At 39.8% G+C, this 27,375-nt stretch overlaps 1 protein-coding gene, 1 non-coding gene and 1 pseudogene across 2 annotated transcripts; 2 read left to right on the top strand and 1 right to left on the bottom strand.

Moving 5' to 3' along the window:
* Positions 1 to 176: 176 nt before the first annotated feature.
* LOC148099108 (uncharacterized) lies at positions 177 to 10,999 on the bottom strand. Its single transcript, XM_087851681.1, has 3 exons — positions 9,729 to 10,999; positions 550 to 610; positions 177 to 283 (listed from the first exon to the last, which is right to left on the bottom strand). Exons 1-3 carry the CDS (start codon positions 10,989 to 10,991, stop codon positions 177 to 179), a joined length of 1,431 nt encoding a protein of 476 aa, XP_087707807.1. The 5' UTR covers positions 10,992 to 10,999.
* A 15,925-nt stretch (positions 11,000 to 26,924) lies between these two features.
* Positions 26,925 to 27,037, top strand: LOC148099109 (U5 spliceosomal RNA). The gene has a single exon (XR_015720268.1). It is a non-coding gene; the product is annotated as a U5 spliceosomal RNA (small nuclear RNA).
* Positions 27,038 to 27,222: 185 nt separating this feature from the next.
* LOC148099110 (U2 spliceosomal RNA) lies at positions 27,223 to 27,347 on the top strand (annotated as a pseudogene).
* The last annotated feature ends 28 nt before the right edge of the window (positions 27,348 to 27,375 follow it).

Raw genomic sequence — 27,375 nt, forward strand, 5'->3', positions numbered from 1 at the left:
TCATTAAAAATAAATAAATAAATGTAAATCCTAAAGTTGCAGTGATTCAGCAAAAAAACCCTCCAAACATTGGAAACCTGCATTGGAACAATATCCTAAACAACATCTAAAATGAAGGATTTCTTTAACCCCTAGACAACAGCTTACACAAATTCTGCCACATTATATGGAAACATCTACTGTCCTTCTGCCTGTCCCTCATTTTCACTCTCCTGAGTGCAGCCCTCTGTTTCCTGATGCTTGGCCTCACTTTCACCTGGTGTTGTAGGCAACGCTTGATGCACTGAACAAAGGAAAGAAGGTCAGCATGACTTGCTTCATAAAGTTAACAGAGCCTTTATATATCCTTATATTAGTTTAAGTGAAAGTTGGGCACATATTCCTCCTTGGCTGTAATCACCTGTGATAATCCATAAACATTAAAATTGGACAAATTAATGATGCTCTCATCAAACAACCCCCTTCCAGGAATTATTACTCACTGCAGTAACAAAATCCAACTGGTCATTGAGCTTAGAACCTCACTAGGTTTTCATTCACGTCACATACCTCGTCTTCTCCGGCAGACTGGACTTTCAAAGTCACTATCAGACAGCTCTTCTGGTTCCTCCTGAGGGAAAAGAAAGCATGAACTACATAAAATCAAATCACTGGTAACACAGAGGCACATGGCTGCACTAAAAACTGTATACTCAATATTTCTGCACTGCAATATAAAATGTTTACCTGTGCAGGTTTTTGTATCCCTGCCATTATATAGAGGCAGGTGGTGGAACAAATCGAGCCAACTTCTTGGCCATCCCAAAGAAAACTGCTAGAAACATTTGGTTTCATTAGTCGTTTACATCCTCTAATTGTACTCAAATACTCAAAAGGGAATGTCTGGCCAATTGACAGTGCAAATGTTCTTCTGAAGATTGCTGCTATTTCTTCTCTAAGTTGTGCTTCAGACCAGTCAGATGTAAAGGAGATCTTCCCAATAAGGCCATCTTGTGCTAGTTTTGCTCTTGAATCTCCTCTCGGTATGAGAAACGTTGATGCTGAAGACAAGGGCAAGCACACAACATCTTTTGTATAGTGTTTGCAGGTCTTGTTTTTTCTCACAAAATGTGAGCGCATAGTATGAGCTTGAGGAACTGATGGGAGAGGAACCTGAAATGAATTCAAACACAGATACAGATAGACACCTATGCATTACAATACATCAGTAGTGTTTCTGTTATCTGTTCATTAAAAAACAAAAACAACAACAAAAAACAAACAAACTGTAGACTCAGACCATCTTACTATTGTCTACACATTACACAGAAAACTGAACCTTTTGTATCTTGTAGATTAGCATTCGGTGATTATTTGTCAAATCGGTGATTCAGTCCCCAGGTGCTCTAATCTACAGCTCCCAATGGGTTTATCTGAGTATGACTGTGTGTGAATGTTGGACAGAAAAAGTGCTTGTATTAATCTGTGCCTGTGAATGGGTAAATGAGATCTGTTGTATAAAGTGCTTTGAGCACTCAATTAGAGTAGAAAAGGCCTGCAGTTAGGTCAGTGTGTATTTGGACCATAACAAGTTTTATTTTGTTGCCCGTTTACAGAAACATTTTCCAATCATAATTATATCATGAACATGATGTGCAGACTCAGCTTTAATTTAGGGTATCCATATTGAAATGATGATGTCATTACCAATTAAGCAGATAAAAGGCCTGGAATTGATTTGAGACGTAGTGTTTGCATTTTGAAAATTTTACTGCGAACAGACAACATGCGGTCAAAGAGAACATAACAGAAAGAAAATTAAGAAATTCATATAGCCACTACTTACCATCAAAACAATGAAAAATATTGACATAAAATTTATTTTGCAACACCACAGAACAAATGATAGCGTATAATATGAAATGATAGATGTTTTCATATTGTCATATCGAACAGCCCTAATACAGAGGGTTCACTGCAAGGTGCAAGCCACTCATAAGCCTCAAGAATAGAAAGGCTAGAATGGGCTTAACAAAAAAACAAAACAAAAAAAACATCTAGGAAAAGCCAGCAAAATTTTGGAAAAACATTCTTTGGACAGATAAAACCAAGATCGACCACTACCAGAATGATGGCAAGAAAAAAAGTATAGAGAAGGTATGGAACGACTCATGATCCCAAGCATACCACATCATCTGTAAAACATGTGTGATGGTTTGTACTTTTAGTACTTTTAGCTGGACTTAAGCAGACAGACAAGTCTGCTTAAGTCCAGCTAAAAGTAGTCACATTGATTGGGCAGCATTTAATAATAAAGATGGACGATGACCCAAAACATACAGTCCAAGCACCCCATGACTTTATTAAAGTAAAGAAATAGAATATTCTTGAATGGCCAAGTCAGTCACTGGATTTTAACACAATAGAGCATACATTTCACTTGTTGAAGACTAAATTTAGGACAGAAAGACCCACAAACAAACAGCAAATGAAAGCCAATGCAGTAAAGGCCTGGCAGAGCCTTAGTAAGGAGGAATGCCAGCATCTGGTGGTGTCCATGACTTCAAGACTTCAGGCTGTCATTGCCAACAAAGGGTTTTGAATAATAGAAATAGAAATGATCGTTTTATTTTCAGTTATTTAATTTGTCTAATTACTTTAGAGCCTCTGAAATGATAGGATTGTGTTTACAAATTACTTTTTTTCCCCTCACATTTTTATGCAATCATTTCGTCCAACCCATTGAATTAAAACTTAAAGTCTGCACTTCAACTGCATTGGAGTCGTTTCACTTTTAATTCATTCTGGTAATGTACAGAAGCAACATTAGAAAATGTGTCTGTATCCAAATATTTATGAACCTGACTGTATATCAAAACCAGTCAGCTAAATGATATGTGTAAGAAGGCCTACCGAGCGGTATGGTATCCCAGTGGAGACGGCAGGTCTACTTGGTCAAGGTGCATTGCTGGATTCCTAAGGAAACATTTACATCAAGAACGACTGTTACCTACCAAATAAATAAATACAGTTGTATGATGTTCGATCTCTGTCTGCTGCCTACCAAATGAAATAATTGAGGACTGGCTAAGTAATTTAGCTTTGCTAGTTTTGCTAACACTGCTATCAACCCGTCCAAAATGCTATATAATAAACTTACCAAGTGCTGCGGCGTTTGTGAGGTTGAGGGTGCACTACCGCTGAATCATTGGATGGCCGACAAAATGGCTCTTCCAATGTTTTCAGCTGGAAATGCTGGTAAGGAATAGGTGAAGCAGCTCATGACAGTCAAAAGTGACCGTGAGAGGAGCGCACACACACAACCTGACCTCAACCGGCACACTTTAGCGCGGGAGTTTTTCTTGAAGCTTTTATTTTGGTATTTCCCTCTGACCCGTACAATAAATTTGTATATTAGCTAAATATTTAGTTTCCTGTAACATTTAGATTTAACATTTAACATTTAGATTTATATATAATATTTACATTTAACATTTAGATTTAAATATAATATTTAGATTTAACATTTAACATTTAAATATAATATTTACATTTAACATTTAGATTTATATATAATATTTACATTTAACATTTAACATTTAAATATAATATTTACATTTAACATTTAGATTTATATATAATATTTAGATTTAACATTTAGATTTAAATATAATATTTACATTTAACATTTAACATTTAAATATAATATTTACATTTAACATTTAGCATTTAGATTTAACATTTAAAATTCTGTTTTAAATATAAAAAGTTACAAATATTTTCCTAAATATTGTAAAAAATGACTCGAAAAAACATGTTTTTTAAAGATTTAGAGCTAAATGTGGAAAAATGTTGTCGTTAATTTCGGCATGTTTCACTTTACAAACGGCGCCCCATACATAGGCTGTATCCCAATTCAGATCGTCTGCAGCCTTAAAGTACGCAGCCTTAACGGTCCACAAGGGCTGCGTACTCAAAGACCGTAAGTGCGAGGCTTCTGAAATGGGACGGTCTAGCCTCCGTTGCGCTGCCCAGGTTGCCTAGCAACCATGATACTAACAACTGGAAACGTTTCGTACAGCATTGTTTGACAGAAATGAAGGAGAAAATCTTTTGTTCATTTGTTTGTTTGTTTCTACATGAGCTTTGATCATTCTCTGTAAGATTAAGCTCAGCTATTGAACGGCGTATATTTTAAAGTAAAGGCTTTAAAACAAAGTTAGTACAAACGTCACTAATGTCACATAACTTTGCCGACATGTGGCCAACAGTAATGTTTTAATGTTCTTCGTTATTAAACATTTGCACATAAATAAGTGACATGATAGTCAGTACTTAAAGTTTACTCTTCGGGTGCCCCTCATCCTCGCCGTTTTTTTTCGCCAAAATTGTCCACACCCACCGCCGCGCTATGCATTCTGGGATATGTTGGGCCACGAAGTCTACACCGCCACATCCTTAAAATTCAGGGAAATGAAGGATGCATTTGAGGGCCGTATTTCGAGCAGCCTTCGAAGTGGGACAGCCTTCGTCGCGTCGCTGTGATGTAATTGGCCTTAAAATGTGGCCTTTAAGGCTGCAGACCCTGAATTGGGATACAGCCATAGCCTAACATATGAAACAGGAAAAGACGGCCGTGTAATCCCTTTATTTCCCTTGAGAGAGAAATGGATCTGAAACCACAGAAACCAGATTGTTTGCAGACACACAGATAATGAAGACATGCTGCTCGGAAATGTTAGATACAGATAAAAATGGAGTGTGTGTGTGTGTGTGTGTGTGTCTGTGTGTCTGTGTATGTGTGTGTGTACTGAGCCAAGATTGCGAAACGGCCTAACTGCCTCAGTAATTATGGACCTTATAGTCCTTACAAACACTGTTTCACTAACTTCAGTAAACATTTTACATACATATGTCACTGCTGTATAATTTATAGCAAACACCGTGAACGCAGCGGTGCACGAGCCACTGCAGTGGAGCTCACGTACAGCTTTGTGGGCTCAAAATGTGGTTATAAATATTTTGTACTTGTACTTTTGTATGTGTAAAAAGAATTTGTGTGAGTGTAAAAAAGATTTGTATGTGGAGTTAGCCAAAAAAAAACGTGTGAATCTCTGCAAGTTACAAGTACGAATTTTGACCCGATTTTTCTTCCTTTCATCTGATTGGTCAATGTCATGTCAATCACAAATGTAACAATCCAATCAGAGAACAGATGGGTTTGGCTGTTGGAGGGGAGTTTTTTGAACTGCGGGTTATTACTCTATAATATTACTTACTCTAATATTACTAATAATTATTATTAGTAATATTAATTATTAATTATCTAATAATATACTAATCTAATATTACTACACCGCACTTTACAGTTATTTATTTGTAAAAAATGTTTGGAATCATGTATGATTTTTGTTCCACTTCTCACATGTTTACCACTTTGTGTTGGTCTTTCACGTGGAATTCCAATGAAATTGATTCATGTTTGCGGCTGTAATGTGACAAAATGTGGAGAAGTTTAAGGGGGCCGAACACTTTTGCAAGCCACTGTAAGGAGCTTGGAAAGAAAAGCATCTGGCATCAGGAAATCCAGATGTTTTTCTTCTCTACAAAGGTGTATTAAAAAAAAAGAACAGCAAATTATAATATTACAGCGGATGTGTGACCTTAAAGGTTTCTGGCTGAAAAAAGGTCACTGATCAAACTGATTCTTTCTCACAAAAAACATTTTAATCAGATTCTCTGCAGGAACATTTGAAAACATTTCCTCCTAACTTCTCAGTATTCACTTATCAGCATTCAGTCAAACGTTCATTTACGGATGTAGTTAAAAAACTGCTAATAACTGACTTTCCACAGCAGTTGCTTGGTCGGACACAATAAGAGATGTAATCTGTTACTCTTCGTGTGAGAAAGAAGGTGTCTCTGAGATGTACTAATAGTGTGTTAGTTCCAAATAGTAAATTAGTGAATGTATTTCATGGCAGTTTGATTATTCTGGGACAAACAGTGCAGTCTTCCTCAAAGCATCACTGTGAATATAATCATATAATGTTAAAAATATAATAACAGTCTTTTTATTATTGGTCAATGAAATAAATAAATCCTCTTTATTATCAGAGTGAAAACAGACTTCCACAAACGAACGTCAACTGATGACTCCATAAATATTCAGCGCTTCAAAGGTGACTGACCTACTTCAACAGCCAAAATCACATATTTCTGGAAGGTCCACTCACTGGTTATTCAGCATGCCAGGCTACAGTTACACCATGCAGACAAAAGAGCACTCGGAGCAAGTTAAAGGAAAGTTTATTCAAAAGTGGAAGTCTGGGAATGGAGACAGAGGAGTTCACTTAAATCTGTCATTATGAAACGGAAGCAATCAAATCTGCCTAAATCTGACACTCAAAGGTAAACTGGATACCTGGCTGACCATCACGTTCACGACCAGGTGAGGACGGATCAAAGATAAGGAGTCGATTTCAGGCTTGGGCTCGCTTTCATCATATTAGTCCAATCCAATCCAACTTTATTTATAGAGTACGTTAAAACCAACATGGTTGAACAAAGTGCTTTCCATCACAAAAACTGAGATAAAAGTAAAAAAAAAAACATAAACAGACAAAGAAAGTGAAATAACAATAAAATAAATACATAAAAGAAAAAAAGATTTCAAAATTAAATCCTTAAATATATTAGCGTTAATCTCGTTAAAATGAAATTAACGCCATAACCGCATTAACGCGGCAAATCTCCGTTAGTGAATTAACGCAGATCGTGTGGTTGTTTGCTGACAACAGAAAAAAAGCATCAAAGGAGAAAAGTTGCATCTAAGAACACATTTTTTTCTTACTGATGCTCATTAGTGAAACACAAAGACATTAGACAAAAATGAAACTTTAGACCCTCTCTTACCCCCCAACAGAAGTCAAAGGGATCTTCCAGGAATAGTGACAGTATTTTCTGGAGAAGTGATTGGTCAGTACGTCGTGATTTCATACCTGCTGATCTCTAATCTGGAACCTAACCGGCACCAGCAGAGTAAAAGACACTTAACAGCTAAATTGAATCAAGCATAAAAACATTTTAGGCATCAAGACAAGTCATATTATCTGTGAATTTCCCTTTTTTTGATTGGTCAGATGCTGCCAACACCTCCCTTTCCTTGTGAAGGTGCATGAGAAACCCTGGATTAACTTTGCTAACCAGCGGTTATCCTGATCACGATTGTTAGTGTAAGTGAATCCAGATGATGGAAAGAAAACCTGGGCATGCTGAAATCACTTCGTAGTATATGCCCCAGGGTTCAAAGGCCATCCAGTCGCACCATAACATGAACATGGGAACACTCATGTTGTTTCTCCTTTTACAGTCATAATCTGCATTCATGGATGTTAAAAATGATTTTATTAGAAATGTATTTTGAAACAGAAGAGGTATTTCAGTTAAGATAACACAGAACTACTTCAGTGACAGTGGACGAGATCTTTCCACTGCTGTGCAGTCCAGATGTACAGCTCACAGACTGATGGCAACCTCTCAGAAAACACGAGTTACAGTAGTAGTGATAAACAGTGAGACAAAGATCCTCTGCTGAAGCAGAAAAGGTTTTATATATTTCCTATGTAACCTGCAGGGGTGATTCTCAAGTCTGTTGGAGCCCAGGCAAAAAGGGACAGGGACACCTGACAGCCCAGTGTGCCCAGCAGAGCTGACATGAGGGCTGTTTCAACTGAATCACACACTCTGCTTGCCAGAGGTGAGTGAGTGGAGTCATGTGGGGTCCCTTTAGGGAAGTCAGGTCCAGCGTACCGCCACTGCAGACTCTGCACATTATCGCTGCTGTAGTCTCAAATTTGTGCAAACAGTGCATTGTGGGTTGTGTTGCATCCGAATCTGCTGGCAGGCATCTTTTTCTCAATCCTGCCAAACTCCGCCCCTTTCATGTAAGCGTGCAGGGAAGACCCAAGGTTAGAGAACTGATAACAAACTCTGTGTGACAGTTTATCCTGATTACAAACGTTAGGGTAAGTGAATCCAGATGATGGAAAGATAGCCCGGGTCTGTTGATGAGTCTCCACTTAAACACTGACTTTGTTTGTGTTTCCTGGACTCCCGTCAGTCCTGTAAACCAGCGTCCCCAACCTTTTTTGTGCCACGGACCGGTTTATGACCGACAATATTCTCAAGGACCGGCCCTTAAGGTGTCGTGGATAAATACAACAAAATAAAACCAGTACCGCTGCCAAAAAAAGAAGAGTTATTCAAAACACGTGGGAAAAGACCCAGGAAAACAGAGTTAACGATAAAAAAGGTTTTAAAAAATAACGCTAAAAAATTCATAGTTTTTAATTAAAACATTTTAATTAATTAAAATAAAATATTTAAAAAAATTTAAACTCTACCACCACCAAAAATCGAAAAATAAAAATAATAATAAATGATGATAACAAGTATTTATTATGTTGCTCTTTTTTGTTTGATTTCTCATCTGTTTTTTTTCTCCATACAGGTGATCCAGGTGTTTTGTTTGTTTTTCTTTTTGTTCCTTGCCCCCTTTCTCATCATCTCTTCTCCCCTCTGTTTTTCTTTCTCTCCCTCTCTTTCTTTTATTCTTTCCGTCTCCCTGTCCTATCCCCCAGTCATGTCTGTCCCGTCTGTAACAACCGATAATAAAATAAAATAAATACACAATTATAATAAATGTCAATCAAATGGACCAACATGGCATCTTTCTTGGCCTTCAAACAACAATTCTGATGGCTAAAGATCCAAATGGGACAGGCAAAAAAATAAATAAATAAATAAATGATGATAACCATGTGCAGCTTCTCTCGTCTTCCATTTTTCCATGATATGTTTCACTCTACATCAGACACGTGTTAAAGTGTGTTGGCTGCATATTAAGTTCAAAATGCTGATGAGCTCTGATCCAGTTGACTGATATACTCTGCTCTACATCCTGCACTGAAATATGAGGATTGTGTGTTTATTAAAATTTAAAATCATCATGGAGTCATTGACAGAAGAGCATCAACGTTCAGCCTGTTAAATTCGATTTAGATATTTTTATTTCAGAAATGATTCCTAACAAAAATGGAGAATATAAAAACACAATCAAAGCAGTAACGTCCATATTATGAAGTGTTTGCTGTATCAGACAATCATGTTTATTCACAACAATGAAAACAATATAGTGCAGATGAACATGGTGCTGTAATGAATCTGCTCTTAAACACAATAACAAAATACATTTTCCAAGAGAGATGATAATGATTCACATCAGAGTGAAGAACGAATACATTTACAACTGGTTTCTAACATTTATTATAGATCGAACTGATCACTGATAGAAACAGAAGAATATTCAAAATGATACTCTGAGAGATACATGAATGAGATATGGATAAACATCAAATCACATAAAACAAAAAAGCACATAATTATTATAACTGAAATAAAATATGAGCAGAAATAAACAAGAATTAAGTCGAAAGATAGAAAAGGGCAAAATGTTTAAAATATATAATCATATAAGAGACTGAACCGTCCAGTCAGGTCACAGATTCATATCTACAATAACATTTTTGTTTGTTTTTGTTTTGATTTCTTCACTTCTATGTATTATTATTATCATTATTATTATTATTATTATTATTATAAGCATATTAAGTGTGTGTCTGAGCTGAAAGCTGCTCTCCTCTCCTGGTTTTCTGTGTCACACAGACCACAACAACACAAAGCATCACCTGCAGACCGCTGAGCAGTATCCACCTGACTCTGTAGAAGGTCGAGTAAACCCCAAAGGGCTCTCTGTAGATCAGAACAAATTTTTCTGCTGACACACACTTTAACTTTAAATTAAAAACTGCACACACATACTCTCCTGCATCTTCCAGTGAGACATTAGAGATTATCAGGCTGTCATCGGAACAAGTGATTCTATTGTCACTGCAGAACTCATCATCATCGTACACAATTTTACCTTCTGTTTGAATCAACTTAATAAAGTCCGAAGTACTATTTTTCCAATCATCAGAGCATCTCATAGTGACTTCATCTCCCTTTGAGAAAACCTTTACTGCAGGTGGACCAAGTTTAGGGCACACCAAAAGCCAGTACATATGTTTTACTGTTTCACCTACACAGCCGTAGATACCTGAATCATTTAACATTAGTGATGGAAGTATCAGCGAGAAGTTTTGACCAATTTCTTGAGCAGTATTGTAGGAAATTACATTCTTCATCCAAACTGGGGGCTGGTCATGAATGGGGTCCGTGAAGGGACACTCCAGCACAGCTGTGTCTCCCTCTGAAGCATAACGTAGCTGTGTTTTTTTGGTCAAACGTACAGAGTAAGTGCTCACACACTGCTGTTGGTTCATCAGCAGGCAGATGTAAACAGTTTGTTGTTCATTGAAGACATGAAGAAGTGATGTGTTTGTCACCTGCAGGAAACCTTCTTGGACTTTATTCACCTTCAAAATTGTTCTGTCTTCAAAACTACTCAGCCTGGCTTTTCGCCACTTACTGTCATGTCTGATCCAGTGCACCGTCAGATTCTCACCTGTTCCTTTACATTGTACGTCTACAGTGTCTTCAGGACTTGTGATATCTTCTTCCCCCCTTACTGTCTTACACACAGTCAGGCTGATGTTTCTCTCATATGTCACGCTGCCCTGAGTCCAGCACACATCTTGGTACAGTCCAGAGTCTGAGTGGGTCAGGTTGTTGAGAGTAAATGAAGGAGAACCATGAAATGTCTCAGGAAATGAGAGTCGTCCTGTCAGGTCTTCATGTACTGTCAAGTTTCTGTTCCAGGGGTCAGAGATGTTCCACAGGACCAGAGTATCTTCACCAACACGTCTGGAGGTGATGCAGGAGCTGTTTTGATCTGGGAGCTTGAACTGTAAAGAGCGTCCTTCTTCTTTTATGGCAATAAATTCTTCTGCATGAATGTTGCTGATGCGAGTGAACAGCAGGGAGAAGCAGAGCTGTGTGACTGCAGCCATCCTGCTCAGAGGTCTCGTGGTGAGTGTCGTACAAGCACTGACACTGCTCGCTTCATGAGCTTCCTGTTTGTGGTTGGAGGAGGAACGCCACTTCTTTATCACATCATCAAGGAACACTTTGAAGCATTTGGCTCGATATCACACCGTATATCTGCTTTGACTCTTCACAGGCCAAAGTGTGGACACGGTTTTTTTATACTTCGTTGCATGGGTCCAGGGGTATCAAACATGTGGTCTGGAGCACAGAACCGGCCAGTCACAGTGTCCAATCTGAACCATTACAAGTGAGATAATGTCAGCTTTACCACACAGCCATGAATATTATGAAAAGTCCTTTCTAAACTATTTAAAACTTTTTGAATAGTTTTTTTCAGAAAAACAACTAAAAAATGTTGTTTTTTATGTGATCCTTCATAAAACATCACATATTTTCCAACATAATTCAGGGTTTGGTTTGGTCTAAGTAAGCAGAGAAGTCCAGGCATCCAGTTTCCATGCAGATGTTTACATGAAGCTCATCATCTGATGATGAAACTTACTTTGTACCCAAGCAGCCCAACCAGAAATTGAAAGTGTACATGCATCAAGGGACGGAGCGCATCCCGTCAATAGGTCCAAAGTGCAATCGAGGCTAATCCCATGATCTTCTTATTTTCTTGTAGACCGAAGTTGAAAATCTGGCAGTATTTATTTTTGTGATTTTTTTCCACTCTCAGCTGTCCTTCTCCTGTATTTGGGCCTGTTTGTTAATTTATTTCAATCATGTAAACAATATACAGGTACATTTAGCAAAGAAAATCTGAGAAAAAAATACTATACAAAATAAAGTTAATACATTTCAATATTGCTTCTGTTCTGATTCAGTTACATGTCAAAAGGGAGAGGGAAGAAGTACACACTTATTTAATCCCACCCCTTTGCCAGAAGTTATCAGTCAATATTTAGTCAGCTTCCTTACTGATATAATCTGTAATAAAAATAGTGAACAGATTTCTGATATAATATATACTATAATATCACATCATGAAATTTTCTAAATAGCGACATTCACTTAATTTCAACATTTTCCCTTTTCTTTATAGCTCAAGAAGATCATATCTTTATAACTCTTTTTGAACTGTTTTATGTTTGGATATTGCTTCAATTTCATATTCAAACTGTTCCACAGCTTCACTCCATGCACAGAAACACAAAAGCTTTTTCCTGTTGTACGTACCTTCCCTGTTTTGAGTTACAAAAACCCCTTAAATTATAACTTACTCTGAATATAATCTGGCAGTTCCTTATTTTTTGCTTAACACTTAAAGCCAAGTTCACTCATAAAATGTGCCGGTCATAATAACGTTACAGGCTATGCTAAGCTTTGGCCCACATCAGTCTAAAATTGTATGCAACCATGAATAACGTGTTTTGGAAACTAACTGCACAACAGGCAGCACTATTAGTTCTCTCAGTCTCAGAGCAGCATTTCTAATTTTGATTGAAACTGTCAGAGAAAACGGAGCCTCGAGCAAGCCAGGATAATAATACTAAAATGTTTAATTATTACTACATTACCTTTGACTAAAACTCTTGTTTGCGAGCAGCTTATTGATCTTGGTAAAGACGTGCTGCTTACTTGTGTAAAAACAGTGAAATATAAAAAGTGTTTACTAATTTGTACCAACGTGAGAGAGAAATGGATCTGAAACCACTGAAACCAGAGTGTTTGCAGACACACAGATAATGAAGACATGCTGCTCGGAAATGTTAGATACAGATAAAAATGGAGTGTGTGTGTGTGTGTGTGTGTGTCTAACTGCCTCAATAATTATGGACCTTATAGTCCTTACAAACACTGTTTCACTAACTTCAGTAAACATTTTACATACATATGTCACTGCTGTATAATTTACAGCAAACACCGTGAACGCAGCGGTGCACGAGCCACTGCAGTGGAGCTCACGTACAGCTTTGTGGGCTCAAAATGTGGTTATAAATATTTTGTACTTGTACTTTTGCATGTGTAAAAAGAATTTGTGTGTGTGTAAAAAAGATTTGTATGTGGACTTAGCCAAAAAAAAACAAAACGTGTGAATCTCTGCAAGTTACAAGTACGAATTTTGACCCTATTTTTCTTCCTTTCATCTGATTGGTCAATGTCATGTCAGTCACAAATGTAACAATCCAATCAGAGAACAGATGGGTTTGGCTGTCAGAGGGGAGCTTTTTTGAACTGCGGGTTATTACTCTATAATATTACTTACTCTAATATTACTAATAATAATAATTAGTAATATTAATTATTAATTATCTAATAATATACTAATCTAATATTACTTACACCGCACTTTACAGTTATTTATTTGTAAAAAATGTTTGGAATCATGTATGATTTTTGTTCCACTTCTCACATGTTTACCACTTTGTGTTGGTCTTTCACGTGGAATTCCAATAAAATTGATTCATGTTTGCGGCTGTAACGTGACAAAATGTGGAAAAGTTTAAGGGGGCCGAACACTTTTGCAAGCCACTGTAAGGAGCTTGGAAAGAAAAGCATCTGACATCAGGACATTCAGATGTTTTTCTTCTCTACAAAGGTGTATTTAAAAAAAAGAACAGCAAATTATAATATTACAGCGGATGTGTGACCTTAAAGGTTTCTGGCTGAAAAAAGGTCACTGATCAAACTGATTCTTGCTCACAAAAAACATTTTAATCAGATTCTCTGCAGGAAAATTTGAAAACATTTCCTCCTAAATTCTCAGTATTCACTTATCAGCATTCAGTCAAACGTTCATTTACGGGTGTAGTTAAAAAACTGCTAATAACTGACTTTCCACAGCAGTTGCTTGGTCGGACACAGTAAGAGATGTAATCTGTTACTCTTCATGTGAGAAAGAAGGTGTCTCTGAGATGTACTAATAGTGTGTTAGTTCCAAATAGTAAATTAGTGAATGTATTTCATGGCAGTTTGATTATTCTTAAAGACAAGAACTATGAGCCAAGGCAGACTACTTTATCATAAATGTAACAAAGTTTTTAGAAAGTTAGCACATACATGTAATTTTTCATTTCTTTATGTGTCCATCTATAGAAGGCTGCATGTTATAGTGTAAATCTGCCTGTTCTCTGTCAGAAACCTGCCTGCAGAAAATGAACCTAAAGTATGTAATGCAAGGATGTCATCACTTTAGAGATGGAGAAAGCATAAAGTGACAATTATGAATCACTTAATATGATAAGGAGATTCTGCAGGTCATTAATCAATGTATAAAACTAAAATAAAATGTATTTTTAGTGACACAGGATACAAATATGGAAGCAAGATGTATAATTAGAATTATTTATAATAAATATGAATAAATCATTGCAATTTCTTTAACCATAGAGAATAACTAAATCCTTCAGGACAATGTCTCATCAATGCACTGAACTCACTATGTTATCCACCTAACAGCCTCCACATGTTCTCACTGTAATTTCCCCTCATGAATGAATTTATGCTGCACTAATGTGAATGTTTGCAGGGAAATCAAACGCATTTCACACGCAGTACTCGAGCTGACTTACCTTTGTTTGAATGACGATTTGTACGCGCTGACTCCACAGATAAGGTACGAAAATATGTCAGGCTTCGTCAGTAGCGGTTGGTCTTCAGGGTTTCTACGCCACGGCCGTATTTCATACGGGTCCACATTTCCAATGCACGCTATTTTCTGCAAGTACCGCCGCTTCGCCTCTGGACGCAATCGGTCTCTATACCGTCCGTTTCTTTGGAGCTGCTTTTAAGCATCTTGTAATCGTCGTTCCAACACAGTGTGTTTGTTTTGATTCGTAGACCCCGAACATGGCGCCGCGCTCCCACAATGCATTGCGGCGTGACGTCAACTCCAAAGCCCTATAGTACGCACCGTACGTAGTATGCGTAGTGCGCGTACTTCAAGCGTGCGGTCTCTTATTTGGGACATAGCCGGGGTGAGTGAGTGAGTGATTCGTTCGCTCTATGATTCAGCACAGGAGGGAGGGGGTGAGTAGCTCAAATGTGCTGTTAGCATGTTAGCAGAGCGATGCTACTGTGAACCGAGGAGCTATTTTCTTGATGTGAGCTTCTACTCAGGGTTTTTTCTTCCAGTTCAGAGCAGAAATTTTTTTGTTAAGATACTGGATGTTGTGTTTTTCTCCACAATCTTAATTATAAGCTAGATACATTGCTGCTAACAGCAACAGGGATGAGTCAGTGAGTCAGTTGGGCTTGTGAATCATGATTCATGAGTCAGTAGAGTGATTCTCGAGTATTGAATCTTCCAGGAATAGTGACACTATTTTCTGGAGAAGTGATTGGTCAGTACGTTGTGATTTCATACCTGCTGATGTCTAATCTGGAACCTAACCGGCACCAGCAGAGTAAAAGACACTTAACAGCTAAATTGAATCAAGCATAAAAACATTTTAGGCATCAAGACAAGTCATATTATCTGTGAATTTCCCTTTTTTTGATTGGTCAGATGCTGCCAACACCTCCCTTTCCTTGTGAAGGTGCATGAGAAACCCTGGATTAACTTTGCTAACCAGCGGTTATCCTGATCACGATTGTTAGTGTAAGTGAATCCAGATGATGGAAAGAAAACCTGGGCATGCTGAAATCACTTCGTAGTATATGCCCCAGGGTTCAAAGGCCATCCAGTCGCACCATAACAAGAACATGGGAACACTAATGTTGTTTCTCCTTTTACAGTCATAATCTGCATTCATGGATGTTAAAAATGATTTTGTTAGAAATGTATTTTGAAACAGAAGAGGTATTTCAGTTAAGATAACACAGAACTACTTCAGTGACAGTGGACGAGATCTTTCCACTGCTGCGCAGTCCAGATGTACAGCTCACAGACTGATGGCAACCTCTCAGAAAACACGAGTTACAGTAGTAGTGATAAACAGTGAGACAAAGATCCTCTGCTGAAGCAGAAAAGGTTTTATATATTTCCTATGTAACCTGCAGGGGTGATTCTCAAGTCTGTTGGAGCCCAGGCAAAAAGGGACAGGGACACCTGACAGCCCAGTGTGCCCAGCAGAGCTGACATGAGGGCTGTTTCAACTGAATCACACACTCTGCTTGCCAGAGGTGAGTGAGTGGAGTCATGTGGGGTCCCTTTAGGGAAGTCAGGTCCAGCGTACCGCCACTGCAGACTCTGCACATTATCGCTGCTGTAGTCTCAAATTTGTGCAAACAGTGCATTGTGGGTTGTGTTGCAACCGAATCTGCTGGCAGGCATCTTTTTCTCAATCCTGCCAAACTCCGCCCCTTTCATGTAAGCGTGCAGGGAAGACCATGGGTTAGAGAACTGATAACAAACTCTGTGTGACAGTTTATCCTGATTACAAACGTTAGGGTAAGTGAATCCAGATGATGGAAAGATAGCCCGGGTCTGTTAATGAGTCTCCACTTAAACACTGACTTTGTTTGTGTTTCCTGGAGTCCCGTCAGTCCTGTAAACCAGCGTCCCCAACCTTTTTTGTGCCACGGACCAGTTTATGACCGACAATATTCTAAAGGACCGGCCCTTAAGGTGTCGTGGATAAATACAACAAAATAAAACCAGTACCGCTGCCAAAAAAAGAAGAGTTATTCAAAACACATGGGAAAAGTCATGTCTGTCCCGTCTGTAACAACCGATAATAAAATAAAATAAATACACAATTATAATAAAGGTCAATCAAATGGACCAACATGGCATCTTTCTTGGCCTTCAAACAACAATTCTGATGGCTAAAGATCCAAATGGGACAGGCAAAAAAATAAATGAATAAATGAATGATGATAACCATGTGCAGCTTCTCTCGTCTTCCATTTTTCCATGATATGTTTCACTCTTCATCAGACACGTGTTAAAGTGTGTTGGCTGCATATTAAGTTCAAAATGCTGATGAGGTCTGATCCAGTTGACTGATATACTCTGCTCTACATCCTGCACTGAAATATGAGGATTGTGTGTTTATTAAAATTTAAAATCATCATGGAGTCATTGACAGAAGAGCATCAACGTTCAGCCTGTTAAATTAGATTTAGATATTTTTATTTCAGAAATGATTCCTAACAAAAATGGAGAATATAAAAACACAATCAAAGCAGTAAAGTCCATATTATGAAGTGTTTGCTGTATCAGACAATCATGTTTATTCACAACAATGAAAACAATATAATGCAGATGAACATGGTGCTGTAATGAATCTGCTCTTAAACACAATAACAAAATACATTTTCCAAGAGAGATGATAATGATTCACATCAGAGTGAAGAACGAAAACATTCGGGGCGACCGTGGCTCAGGGGGTTGGGAACCGTATCTGTAACCGGCCGGTTACGCTACCAGTTTGATCCCCGGGCTCTCTATCCTGGTCGTTGTGTCCTTGGGCAAGACACTTTACCCTACCTCCTACTGGTGTTGGCCAGAGGGGCCGATGGCGCGATATGGCAGCCTCGCGTCTGTCAGTCTGCCCCAGGGCAGCTGTGGCTACAACTGTAGCTTGCCTCCACCAGTGTGTGAACGTGAGAGTGAATGAATAATGGCATTGTAAAGCACTTTGGGTGCCTTGAAAAGCGTTATATAAATCCAGTCCATTATTATTATTTACAACTGGTTTCTAACATTTATTATAGATCGAACTGATCACTGATAGAAACAGAAGAATATTCAAAATGATACTCTGAGAGATACATGAATGAGATATGGATAAACATCAAATCACATAAAACAAAAAAGCACATAATCACTTTAACTGAAATAAAATATGAGCAGAAATAAACAAGAATTAAGTCGAAAGATAAAAAAGGCAAAATGTTTAAAATATATAATCATATAAGAGACTGAACCGTCCAGTCAGGTCACAGATTCATATCTACAATAATAGTTTTGTTTGTTTTTGTTTTGATTTCTTCACTTCTATGTATTATTATTATTATTATTATTATTATTATTATTATTATTATTATTATTATTATTATAAGCATATTAAGTGTGTGTCTGAGCTGAAAGCCGCACTCCTCTCCTGGTTTTCTGTATCACACAGACCACAACAACACAAAGCATCACCTGCAGACCGCTGAGCAGTATCCACCTGACTCTGTAGAAGGTCGAGTAAACCCCAAAGGGCTCTCTGTAGATCAGAACAAATGTTTCTGCTGACACACACTCATACTCTGACTTTAAAACTGTACACACATACTCTCCTGCATCTTCCAGTGAGACATTAGAGATTATCAGGCTGCCATCGGAACAAGTGATTCTATTGTCACTGCAGAACTTAACATCGTACACAATGTTACCTTCTGTTTGAATCAACTTAATGAACATAAAGTCCGCAGTACTATTTTTCCAATCATCAGAGCATCTCATAGTGACTTCATCTCCCTCTGAGAAAACCTTTACTGCAGGTGGACCAAATTTAGGGCACACCAAAAGCCAGTACGCTTGTCTTACTTTTTCACCTACACAGCTGTAGATACCTGAATCATTTAACATTAGTGATGGAAGTACCAGTGAGAAGTTTCGACCAATTTCTTGATCAATGTAGGGAGGTGCCTCCATCCACCAAACTGGGGGCTGGTCATGAATGGGGTCCATGGAGGGACACTCCAGCACAGCTGTGTCTCCCTCTGAAGCATAACGTCGCTTTATTTGTTTGGTCAAAAGTACAGAGTGAGTGCTCACACACTGCTGTTGGTTCATCACCAGGCAGATGTAAACAGTTTGCTGTTCATTGAAGACATAAAGAAATGATGTGTTTGTCACCTCCAGGAAACTTTCTTGGACTTTATTCACCTCCAAAATTCTGTCTTCAAAACTACTCGGCCCGGCTTGTTGCCACTCCCCGTAATGTCTGATCCAACGCACCGTCAGATTCTCACCTGCTCCTTTACATTGTACGTCTTCAGTGGCATCAGGACTTGTGATATCTTCTTCCCACCTTACTGTCTTGCACACAGTCAGGCTGATGTTTCTCTCATATGTCACGCTGCCCTGAGTCCAGCACACATCTTGGTACAGTCCAGAGTCTGAGTGGGTCAGATTGTTGAGAGTAAATGAAGGAGAACCATGAAATGTCTCAGGAAATGAGAGTCGTCCTGTCAGGTCTTCATGTACTGTGAAGTTTCTGTTCCAGAGGTTAGAGATGTTCCACAGGACCAGAGTATCTTCACCAACACGTCTGGAGGTGATGCAGAAGCTGTTTTTTATCTGGGAGCTTGAACTGTAAAGAGCCTCCTTCTTCTTTTATGGCGATAAATTCTTCTGCATGAATGTTGCTGATGAGAGTGAACAGCAGGAAGAAGCAGAGCTGTGCGACTGCAGCCATCCTGCTCAGAGGTCTCGTGGTGAGTGTCGTACAAGCACTTACACTGCTCGCTTCATGAGCTTCCTGTTTGTGGTTGGAGGAGGAACGCCACTTTATGATGTCATCAAGGAACACTTTGAAGCATTTGGCTCAATATCACGCCATATATCTTCTTTCACTCTTCACAGGCCAAAGTGTGGACACGGGTTATTTTATACTTGGTTGCATGCGTCCAGGGGTATCAAACATGTGGTCTGGAGCACAGAACCGGCCAGTCACAGTGTCCAATCTGAACCATTACAAGTGAGATTATGTCAGCTTTACCACACAGCCATGAATATTTATGAATATGTAAAAGTCCTTTCTAAACTATTAATAGTTTTTTTCACAAAAAAGACAGAAAGATGGCGGGGCGCTAGGTCGCAGCAGTGACACCGTGTCCTGTCTTGTCTACAATATCCCAACCATAACTTGAACCTGGTATTTAATACCTACTGCACAATCCACTTCGTATTGTCTCTGTCCTGTCTTCATGTACAGTAGTCCCTCGCTATAATGCGGTTTACCTTTCGCTGATTTTTTTGTGTGCAATTTTGCATGTTTTTTTTGGAGGGGGGGGGGGGGTTAACAACGCATTGCGTTCTGTATCCTGATTGGCTGTAAACCATAGTCAAATCAATCTGGTGCCGTGTCTCCTGTACAGTACAAAATGTGTTCAGCTTGTCAATTTTACATAAATCTTTGATCACTAGCAGTGTGACTCTGAAGTGCTGTACAGTATGTAAGTCTTCTCCCCAACAAACACAAAAATATCGACGAAACGTTTTGCACCGTCAAAAGGCAGCGGCGGGTGTTTTTGGTTTTATTCTATAATACTGGACTCATTTTTTCTATGGAGGACCGCAAGAGCCGCGCATCGAGATAAAGAATTCTGTGCTTAAATAATGAATTGTAGAATAAATTCTGCATTTGTAAATTTATTTTTGAATTCCAATTTAATAAACTCATTTCAAAATCCATTTCCCTTTCCTGTTCGCTCTGGGATTAGCTGCTGGAACTTCCTCGCGGCTATTCAAATTAGCCACACTGTGGGATGTAAGGAGCTCTCTGATTGGTTGGACAGACACAGGCTTTCTGCCTGGATTTTTCTAGCTCATAGCTTCGCCCTGCTAAGAAGCGTGTGTGCTTGTACAAAGGCTGTTCAGCCTCGGGATTTACACTCGGCTCGACACGGATATGTGAAGAATGAAGGGACCCTGCAGCGAAACGGAGAGCTCAACCTCTGACTGAGTGCCTGTTTTCGCAGTCTGACCACCTGTGAAGGTAACGTGCTAACATGGCTAATGCTAGCATCACCGCACATAGCCCCATTATTTCAAGGTCATCTTAGTTTATGAAGGTTTTATGTCGCAGCTGTACGAGCTAGCTACGTGTTTTGTAAGCTGCTGTGCTCTTCACAAATAAAGCTGGAAGCAGATCAGACTAGTAGAACCAGCACTGAGCCCTGTTACATTTATACAGTGTTAGAGCAACGGCTGCAACCTACAGCCTTTAAACTAGCGATTAAAATGCTGACAGTAAGTAAGTAAGTAAGTAAGTAAGTAAACTTTATTTATATAGCACCTTTCACAGACATATGTCACAAAGTGCTTTACAAGGTAAAAACATAATACAGTCATAAAATACACCATGAAAACCCTGGTCTAATTAAAAGCTTTTTGAAATAAAAATGTCTTTAGCTGCTTTTTGAAGGTCTCCACTGAGTCCAAACCCCGTAGAAATAGGGGAAGTGCATTCCACAATCTGGGTGCAACAGCTTGGAAAGATCGGTCCCCTCGGGTTTTAAAACGAGTGTGGGGGACCACTAAAAGATTTTGGTTTGCTGACCTCAGGTTACGAGTGGAGGTATGTGTATGAATCAGATCAGCAATGTAGGGGGGTGCCTGTCTCTGTAATGCTCTAAAAGTTAAAACTAGAATTTTAAAATGGAACCTGAATCTGATTGGTAGCCAGTGCAGCGACTTTAACACAGGGGTCATATGAGCACCCTTGTTCGAGCGGGTCAGTAGCCTCGCTGCAGAGTTTTGAACAACCTGTAGGCGGGATAGCCCTTTCATGTTTAGACAAGTAAACAGGCTGTTACAGTAGTCAAGTCTTGTAGAGATAAAAGCATGTATTATCATCTCGAGTTCACTTGTTGACACGATGGATCTAAGTTTAGAAATGTTCCTCAGGTGAAAAAAGCAGGTTCTTACTGTCTGATTTAGATGTCCCTCCAAAGAAAAAGCTTCATCAAAAATGACACCCAAGTTTCTAAGGTTATGTTTCTGGGAGGAACCTAAGTCACCCAGTCGCCGTTTAATATCAGGTATTGCACTGCCTGGTGCAATAATCAAAGTTTCTGTTTTGTCTGGGTTTAGCTGTAAGCAGTTATTGTTCAACCATTGTTTAATGTTGGTTAAACAGTCAATCAGATTGGAGAGCTTATGAGCTTCAGCAGGCTTAAACGAATAATATAGCTGAATATCGTCAGCAAAAAGATGGTAAGATACTTCAGGAAACTGCTGTATTATCTGACTTAAAGGAAGACTGTATATTAAAAACAGAATAGGTCCCAGCACAGAGCCCTGAGGAACTCCACACAACAACTCTGTAGATTCTGACATGATCTGGTTTGCAGACACACTAAAACTCCTTTCAGATATATAAGATGAAAACCAGTCTAAAACAGAGCCAGACATCCCAACCAGGTCTCTCAGTCTGTTTATCAGGATGGTATGGTTGACTGTATCAAAGGCTGAGGTAAGGTCTAACAAGACTAGGACTGTGTATTCTCCGGAGTCTGCTGACATCATAATATCATTAGTTACTTTCAGTAGTGCTGTCTCAGTGGAATGCAATTTACGGAACCCAGATTGAAAACAGTCATGGATGTTATATTTCTCCAAGTATGCCGTAAGGTGGACAGCTACTGCCTTCTCAAGGAGTTTTGACATAAATGGGAGTTTGGAGATAGGTCTTAAATTTTGAAGTAGTGTTGGGTCCAGGTTGGGTTTTTTGAGCCTTGGTTCCACAATGGCATGTTTAAAAACGCTGGGGAACACCCCAGTCTGAAGAGAAACATTAAAAAGGTTCACAACCCAAGGACCAATGGTGTCAAAGGCATTAATAAAAAGCTTAGTGGGGATAATGTCTGAGGGGCTTGAGGATGGCTTCATTTTGTCAACCAGGGCTGCTATTTCCTCATATGTTACAGTTGTAAAAGTTGACCAGGAGTACAATGGGAGTGCCTGACTCGGAGAACAAGAAAGCTTTGGGGAAATTTTAGCATTGACGTCGTTAATCTTATCAACAAAAAATCGGAGGAGTTTATTACTATCTACTTTAGAGTGTACATCTAAAGGTACCACATCTGGGGAGACAATAGCACTAACTTTGTCAAAAAGAAACTTGGGATTTCTCTTGTTTTTTGTTATGAGCCTAGAAAAATATTCAGATCTAACAGTTTTCACTGTGTCATTTAAGGAGAGCATGAGATCTCGAAGATGGAGCCTGTGTACGTCAAGTTTGGTTTTCTTCCATAGTCGTTCTATTTTGCGGCATATTCTCAAGTTTAAGATAGTCTCATTTATCCAAGGGCATGTCTTCTTTTGTAAACCCGAGCTTGTTTTAATAGGTGCCACTTGATCCAAAATGGATGTGCATTCCCTATTAAAAGACTGAATAAGAACATTTACATCGTTTCCGGTAAAAAGTGGAGACCTGTCAAACATAATGGAGAACCTCTCAGCAGTAGTCTCAGTTATTATGCGTCTATGAGTTTTTAACTTCACAGGCGTCTGTTTAGAGCTAAAATTAAGTTCAACAAAGATACAATTATGGTCACTCAAATGTACATCCTCAGCAAACACATTGCCAATGTTGAGGCCCAAGGAAAAAACAAGGTCCAAGGTATGACCTTTTAAATGGGTTGGACCAGAGACATGTTGGACAAAGTTAAAAGACTCAGATATAGATAGAAGTTCAGCTGCAGAGTTAGATGAGGCATCATCAATATGAATGTTAAAATCCCCAAGAATTAAAACTATCTCCAGCTTGATAATAGAAGATAAGAAGTCCATAAAATCCTTTAAGAACTCAGTAGCAGGGCCAGGAGGGCGATAGACTAAAACACAATAAAAGATGTTCGTAGAGCCCACCTTAATTGTTTGCGACTCAAAGGAAGAATAGTTTTCAGTTTGCATACCTCTGCAGATGAAACTGTCCTTAAAGACAACGGCAAGACCTCCACCACGGCGACCTAAACGGGGGGCGCCCAAGTAAGAGCAGTCTGCAGGACGCAGTTCGTTTAGGTGAACAAATTCGCCATCCCTCTGCCATGTTTCGGTGAGAAACAGAAAGTCCAGGCTTTTCCTTGTGAAGAGCTCATTCAGAGAGAAGGATTTGTTTGCGATGGAGCGGGCGTTCAAGAGCGCAATCCGATTAAAAGCTGGTAGCGCAGGTTTCCCATCAGCTTGTCGGAGTGGAATTGACAGCAAACACCGTGTCCGCACGCGAGGTCTCCAGCAGCGCCACGGAACCGGCGGGGCCAACCACCGGTTGTGCGATGCGGGCTGTGAGGGCGCAGTGGTGGGGGGATAATCGGCAAAATCCAGAGCATCAGATGGGTAGGATCCACGCTGTAGTGGCTGCAAGTACGTGTTTCCAATCAAATCCGGAAGGGTAACTGGTAGCAGAAACCGGGGACGCCTCCAGACGAGTCGGGAGATCTCCGATCTGTAGGCTCGTCTGATGTGTACCTGGATGCCGGCCCTACAGCCTCTTTTCCTCGATTTCTTCTTGGAATTGCTTAGGGCACGTTTCGCCGGTAGCAAGAAGTAATCCGGTGAGGTGGAAGATTGCACAAATGGTGGGGGGAAAGTTTTTCTATAACTGTCCCAGTCATCATAAAGACGTTCCATAGACTCTTTGATGTGGAGCAAGGAAGAACGGTCGTAAATCACAGCAGCATAGCTCCATATATTAAACGTCAGGGCTGATATAAAAACATAACATACAATACAGCGTAGGCAGGTAGACGTCGAGCCGAACAAAGGCGCCATCTTTCTGTCACAGTCAGCTGTCAGGGTGTCAGCTGACTGTGGACTCGTCAGTCCAGATGTTACCACATTACTTTGTGATACTTAGAGTTAAAACAACTGAGACAGGCTGATTAAAATAACAGCTGTCAGTTCTCTCATTCCTTATATCAAGACTGGAGATCACACTACTGATTTCAGTTCATTTAATATGTGAGTGCAAAGATTCATTCTCAGCTGGACATAAATGATGATCAAAGGTTGTATATATGACGAATTCATCAAATCCCAGCCTCTAACACAGTGCACTGAATCTTAGCTTTGAATGTCCAGTATATTCTAATAAGTGCAATTTAAGCATTCACTGAATGTCATAGGTGGATTCACAGGTGGTAAGTTTAACACAGAAGGGAAACCCTTCTGACGGGAAGAGCAGTGGAGCAGCCAAGGGAAGTAGTAAATATAAACACAAGTTGCTAAAACTATAATTTATTTTTAAAGAAAGCGCTAAAATACTCTGGCCAGGCAGGAACATGAAGTTAAAAACATTAAAAGTAATTAAAACTATACAGCCAAAATGCAGTGGCCTCAGCCATGAAGGTCAAGTCCCATAAAAGTCCAAATGGTGCAGAAACCAACAGGCTCATCGCCGTCCTGTCTGCCTCTTCATTCTGGTGCCAACTAAGAAAGGAGAGAGGGCCAGCGGCAGTCACCATTCTTAGATTCCACTGGAATGTGTGTGTGTGTGTGTATATATATATATATATATATATATATACACACACACTCACACATGAATGAATCATTTAGCTTCAGCAGCATTTCTATTCATCTTATGAATTCCAGTCTAATGTCAATTCACTGTTTGAGTTTGGTCTTAAACTCCAGAGAATACCACCTGGTTCAACAATCTTTTTATCTTATTATTTGCAAAACGGTTTTCTTCTGAGAGATGCTCCTGAGGCTGAAATTGAGCCCAGAGAAACAACAACAAAGTTTGTCTGTGAAGGTTCTCAGTCATCCAGGTCATCATAGTCAAAGGAGCTTGCAAAGAAAAGCGTCTGGACTTCTTTAAGTTGCTTGAAGATGTTTCAACTCTCATCTGAGAAGCTTCTTCAGTTCTAAGGTCAAATGGTGGAGTTTCCTCCCACAGAGGGACGAAAGGACCCCCTGATGATCCCCTAATCGCCTGAGCCAAGGTGTGAAACTGGGTGTGGGTCCAAATCAGCCAGGGTTTCGGGTGAGCTCTTTGTGAAACCTGGCCCCACCTTATCATGCGAATTCCTGAGGTCAGATGGCCCAGGATGTGAGTGGGCGTTAAGGCGTCTGGGGAGGGAACTCAAAACTGTATTATAGATGGCAGACAGTTGGTGTCGTAAACCACCGCCTCTGTTCAAAGATGGTTGCTCACAGTAGACATAGATGGCTTCTTTCACTCCTCTTTCAAACCATCTGTCCTCTCTGTCCAAAATGTGAACATTGGCATCCTCAAAAGAGTGACCTTTGACCTTACTGCTGAGTCTTGTCCTTTGGAGGTGGCTTTTCTATGTTGTGCCATGTGCTTGTGAAGTGGCTGTTTGGTCACTGGAGAGACCAAACAGCCACTTCACAAGCGCATATATATATATATATATATATATATATATATATATATATATATATATATATATATATATATATATATTTATTTATATGTATGTAACTGTTTACCTTTCACTGAACCACAAAATTATGACTCTAGAGATAAAATCTCTTTTGCAAGAGTCTTGACCTCAGCATGCTGCTTACATGCTTTTTACCCTTTCAGGAAAAAGGCTAAAATGTCAAAACAAGTTTTCAGAGATAATAAAGAACTGCGTATGGGAAAGTGTACAAAACACTTTCCCACACGCAACATTTGTGTGTGAGAGAGAGTATCAGATTATAAAGTCAAAGAACAAAGAACTTTAACATGAAAACAGATTGCGGAGCATCCACACTTCTCAAATCAGTAGTAAATGGCCTGTATTTGTGTAGCGCTTTACTAGTCCTTAAGGACCCCAAAGCGCTTTACACATTCAGTTATCCACCCATTCACACACTGGTGATGACTGCTGGACACTGGTGCCACCGAACCCTCTGACCACCACTAGTAGGCAACGGGTGAAGTGTCTTGTCCAAGGACATAACCACCAAGCCTGTCAGAGCCGGGGCTCGAACCAGCAACCTTCCGGTTACAGGGAGCCGAATAAGGGGCTCGCTCCGTTCGCTCCACGCATCGACCCGGTATTGCAGCGCCTCCGGGAACGGTGCCCCCTTTGCTGACTTTGTGCAAAAGCAAGAAAGCCAAACAAAGTAAGGTCTGCCAAGCCAAGAGCCAGAAAGCAGCCTGAAGCCGCGAACGTGCTCCTCTCCAGTCACCCTTCTCCAGTCACAGTCGAACTCTGGAGCAGAGAAGGCGGGGCCTAAGATCTGCCCCTTCAGCCAAGCAAACAGGGCCTACCGTGACGCCGGAAGCCGGGACGAGGAGTCACTGCGGCTTCCTGCGAGGCCAAAGAAACACACACTCTGGCTTCTCTTCAAAACGTACAAGTCTTTCGCCTTTTACTAAAGACTTCCGTGGAGAGTGAGGCTAAGGAGTTGCACCTATTTTTGGCAGGGTCTGCCTTCTGGCTGGGCCCTCTCCTCGTTGTTCAATAGAAGAAAGCGCGCAGTTCCAGGGAGCTCTGCAGGCCTGTGAGCTACTGTGGGTGGGCGGAGATTTGAAGCAGAGCCCTCCCTGTGAGCCAAGTGAAAGAGCGCACCGTCACAAGCGAGAAGTGTCCCGAGAAGGCGGCTCAGCCAGGAACCTGCAGGAGGCCATCGCTTCTCGGCCTTTTGGCTAAGATCAAGTGTAGTATCTGTTCTTATCTGAGAAGCACAATGGCGACCTGGTCGGCCAGCTATACGCAGACTGAAAGAGGAAATGGCACGAGGAACACCTTAAGATTTGCTCTAAAAGACAAAGATGCAGC

This window comes from Neolamprologus brichardi, chromosome 14 (assembly GCF_056152115.1).
Source record: "Neolamprologus brichardi isolate AB-2024 chromosome 14, ASM5615211v1, whole genome shotgun sequence".
Classification (NCBI taxonomy): domain Eukaryota; kingdom Metazoa; phylum Chordata; class Actinopteri; order Cichliformes; family Cichlidae; genus Neolamprologus; species Neolamprologus brichardi.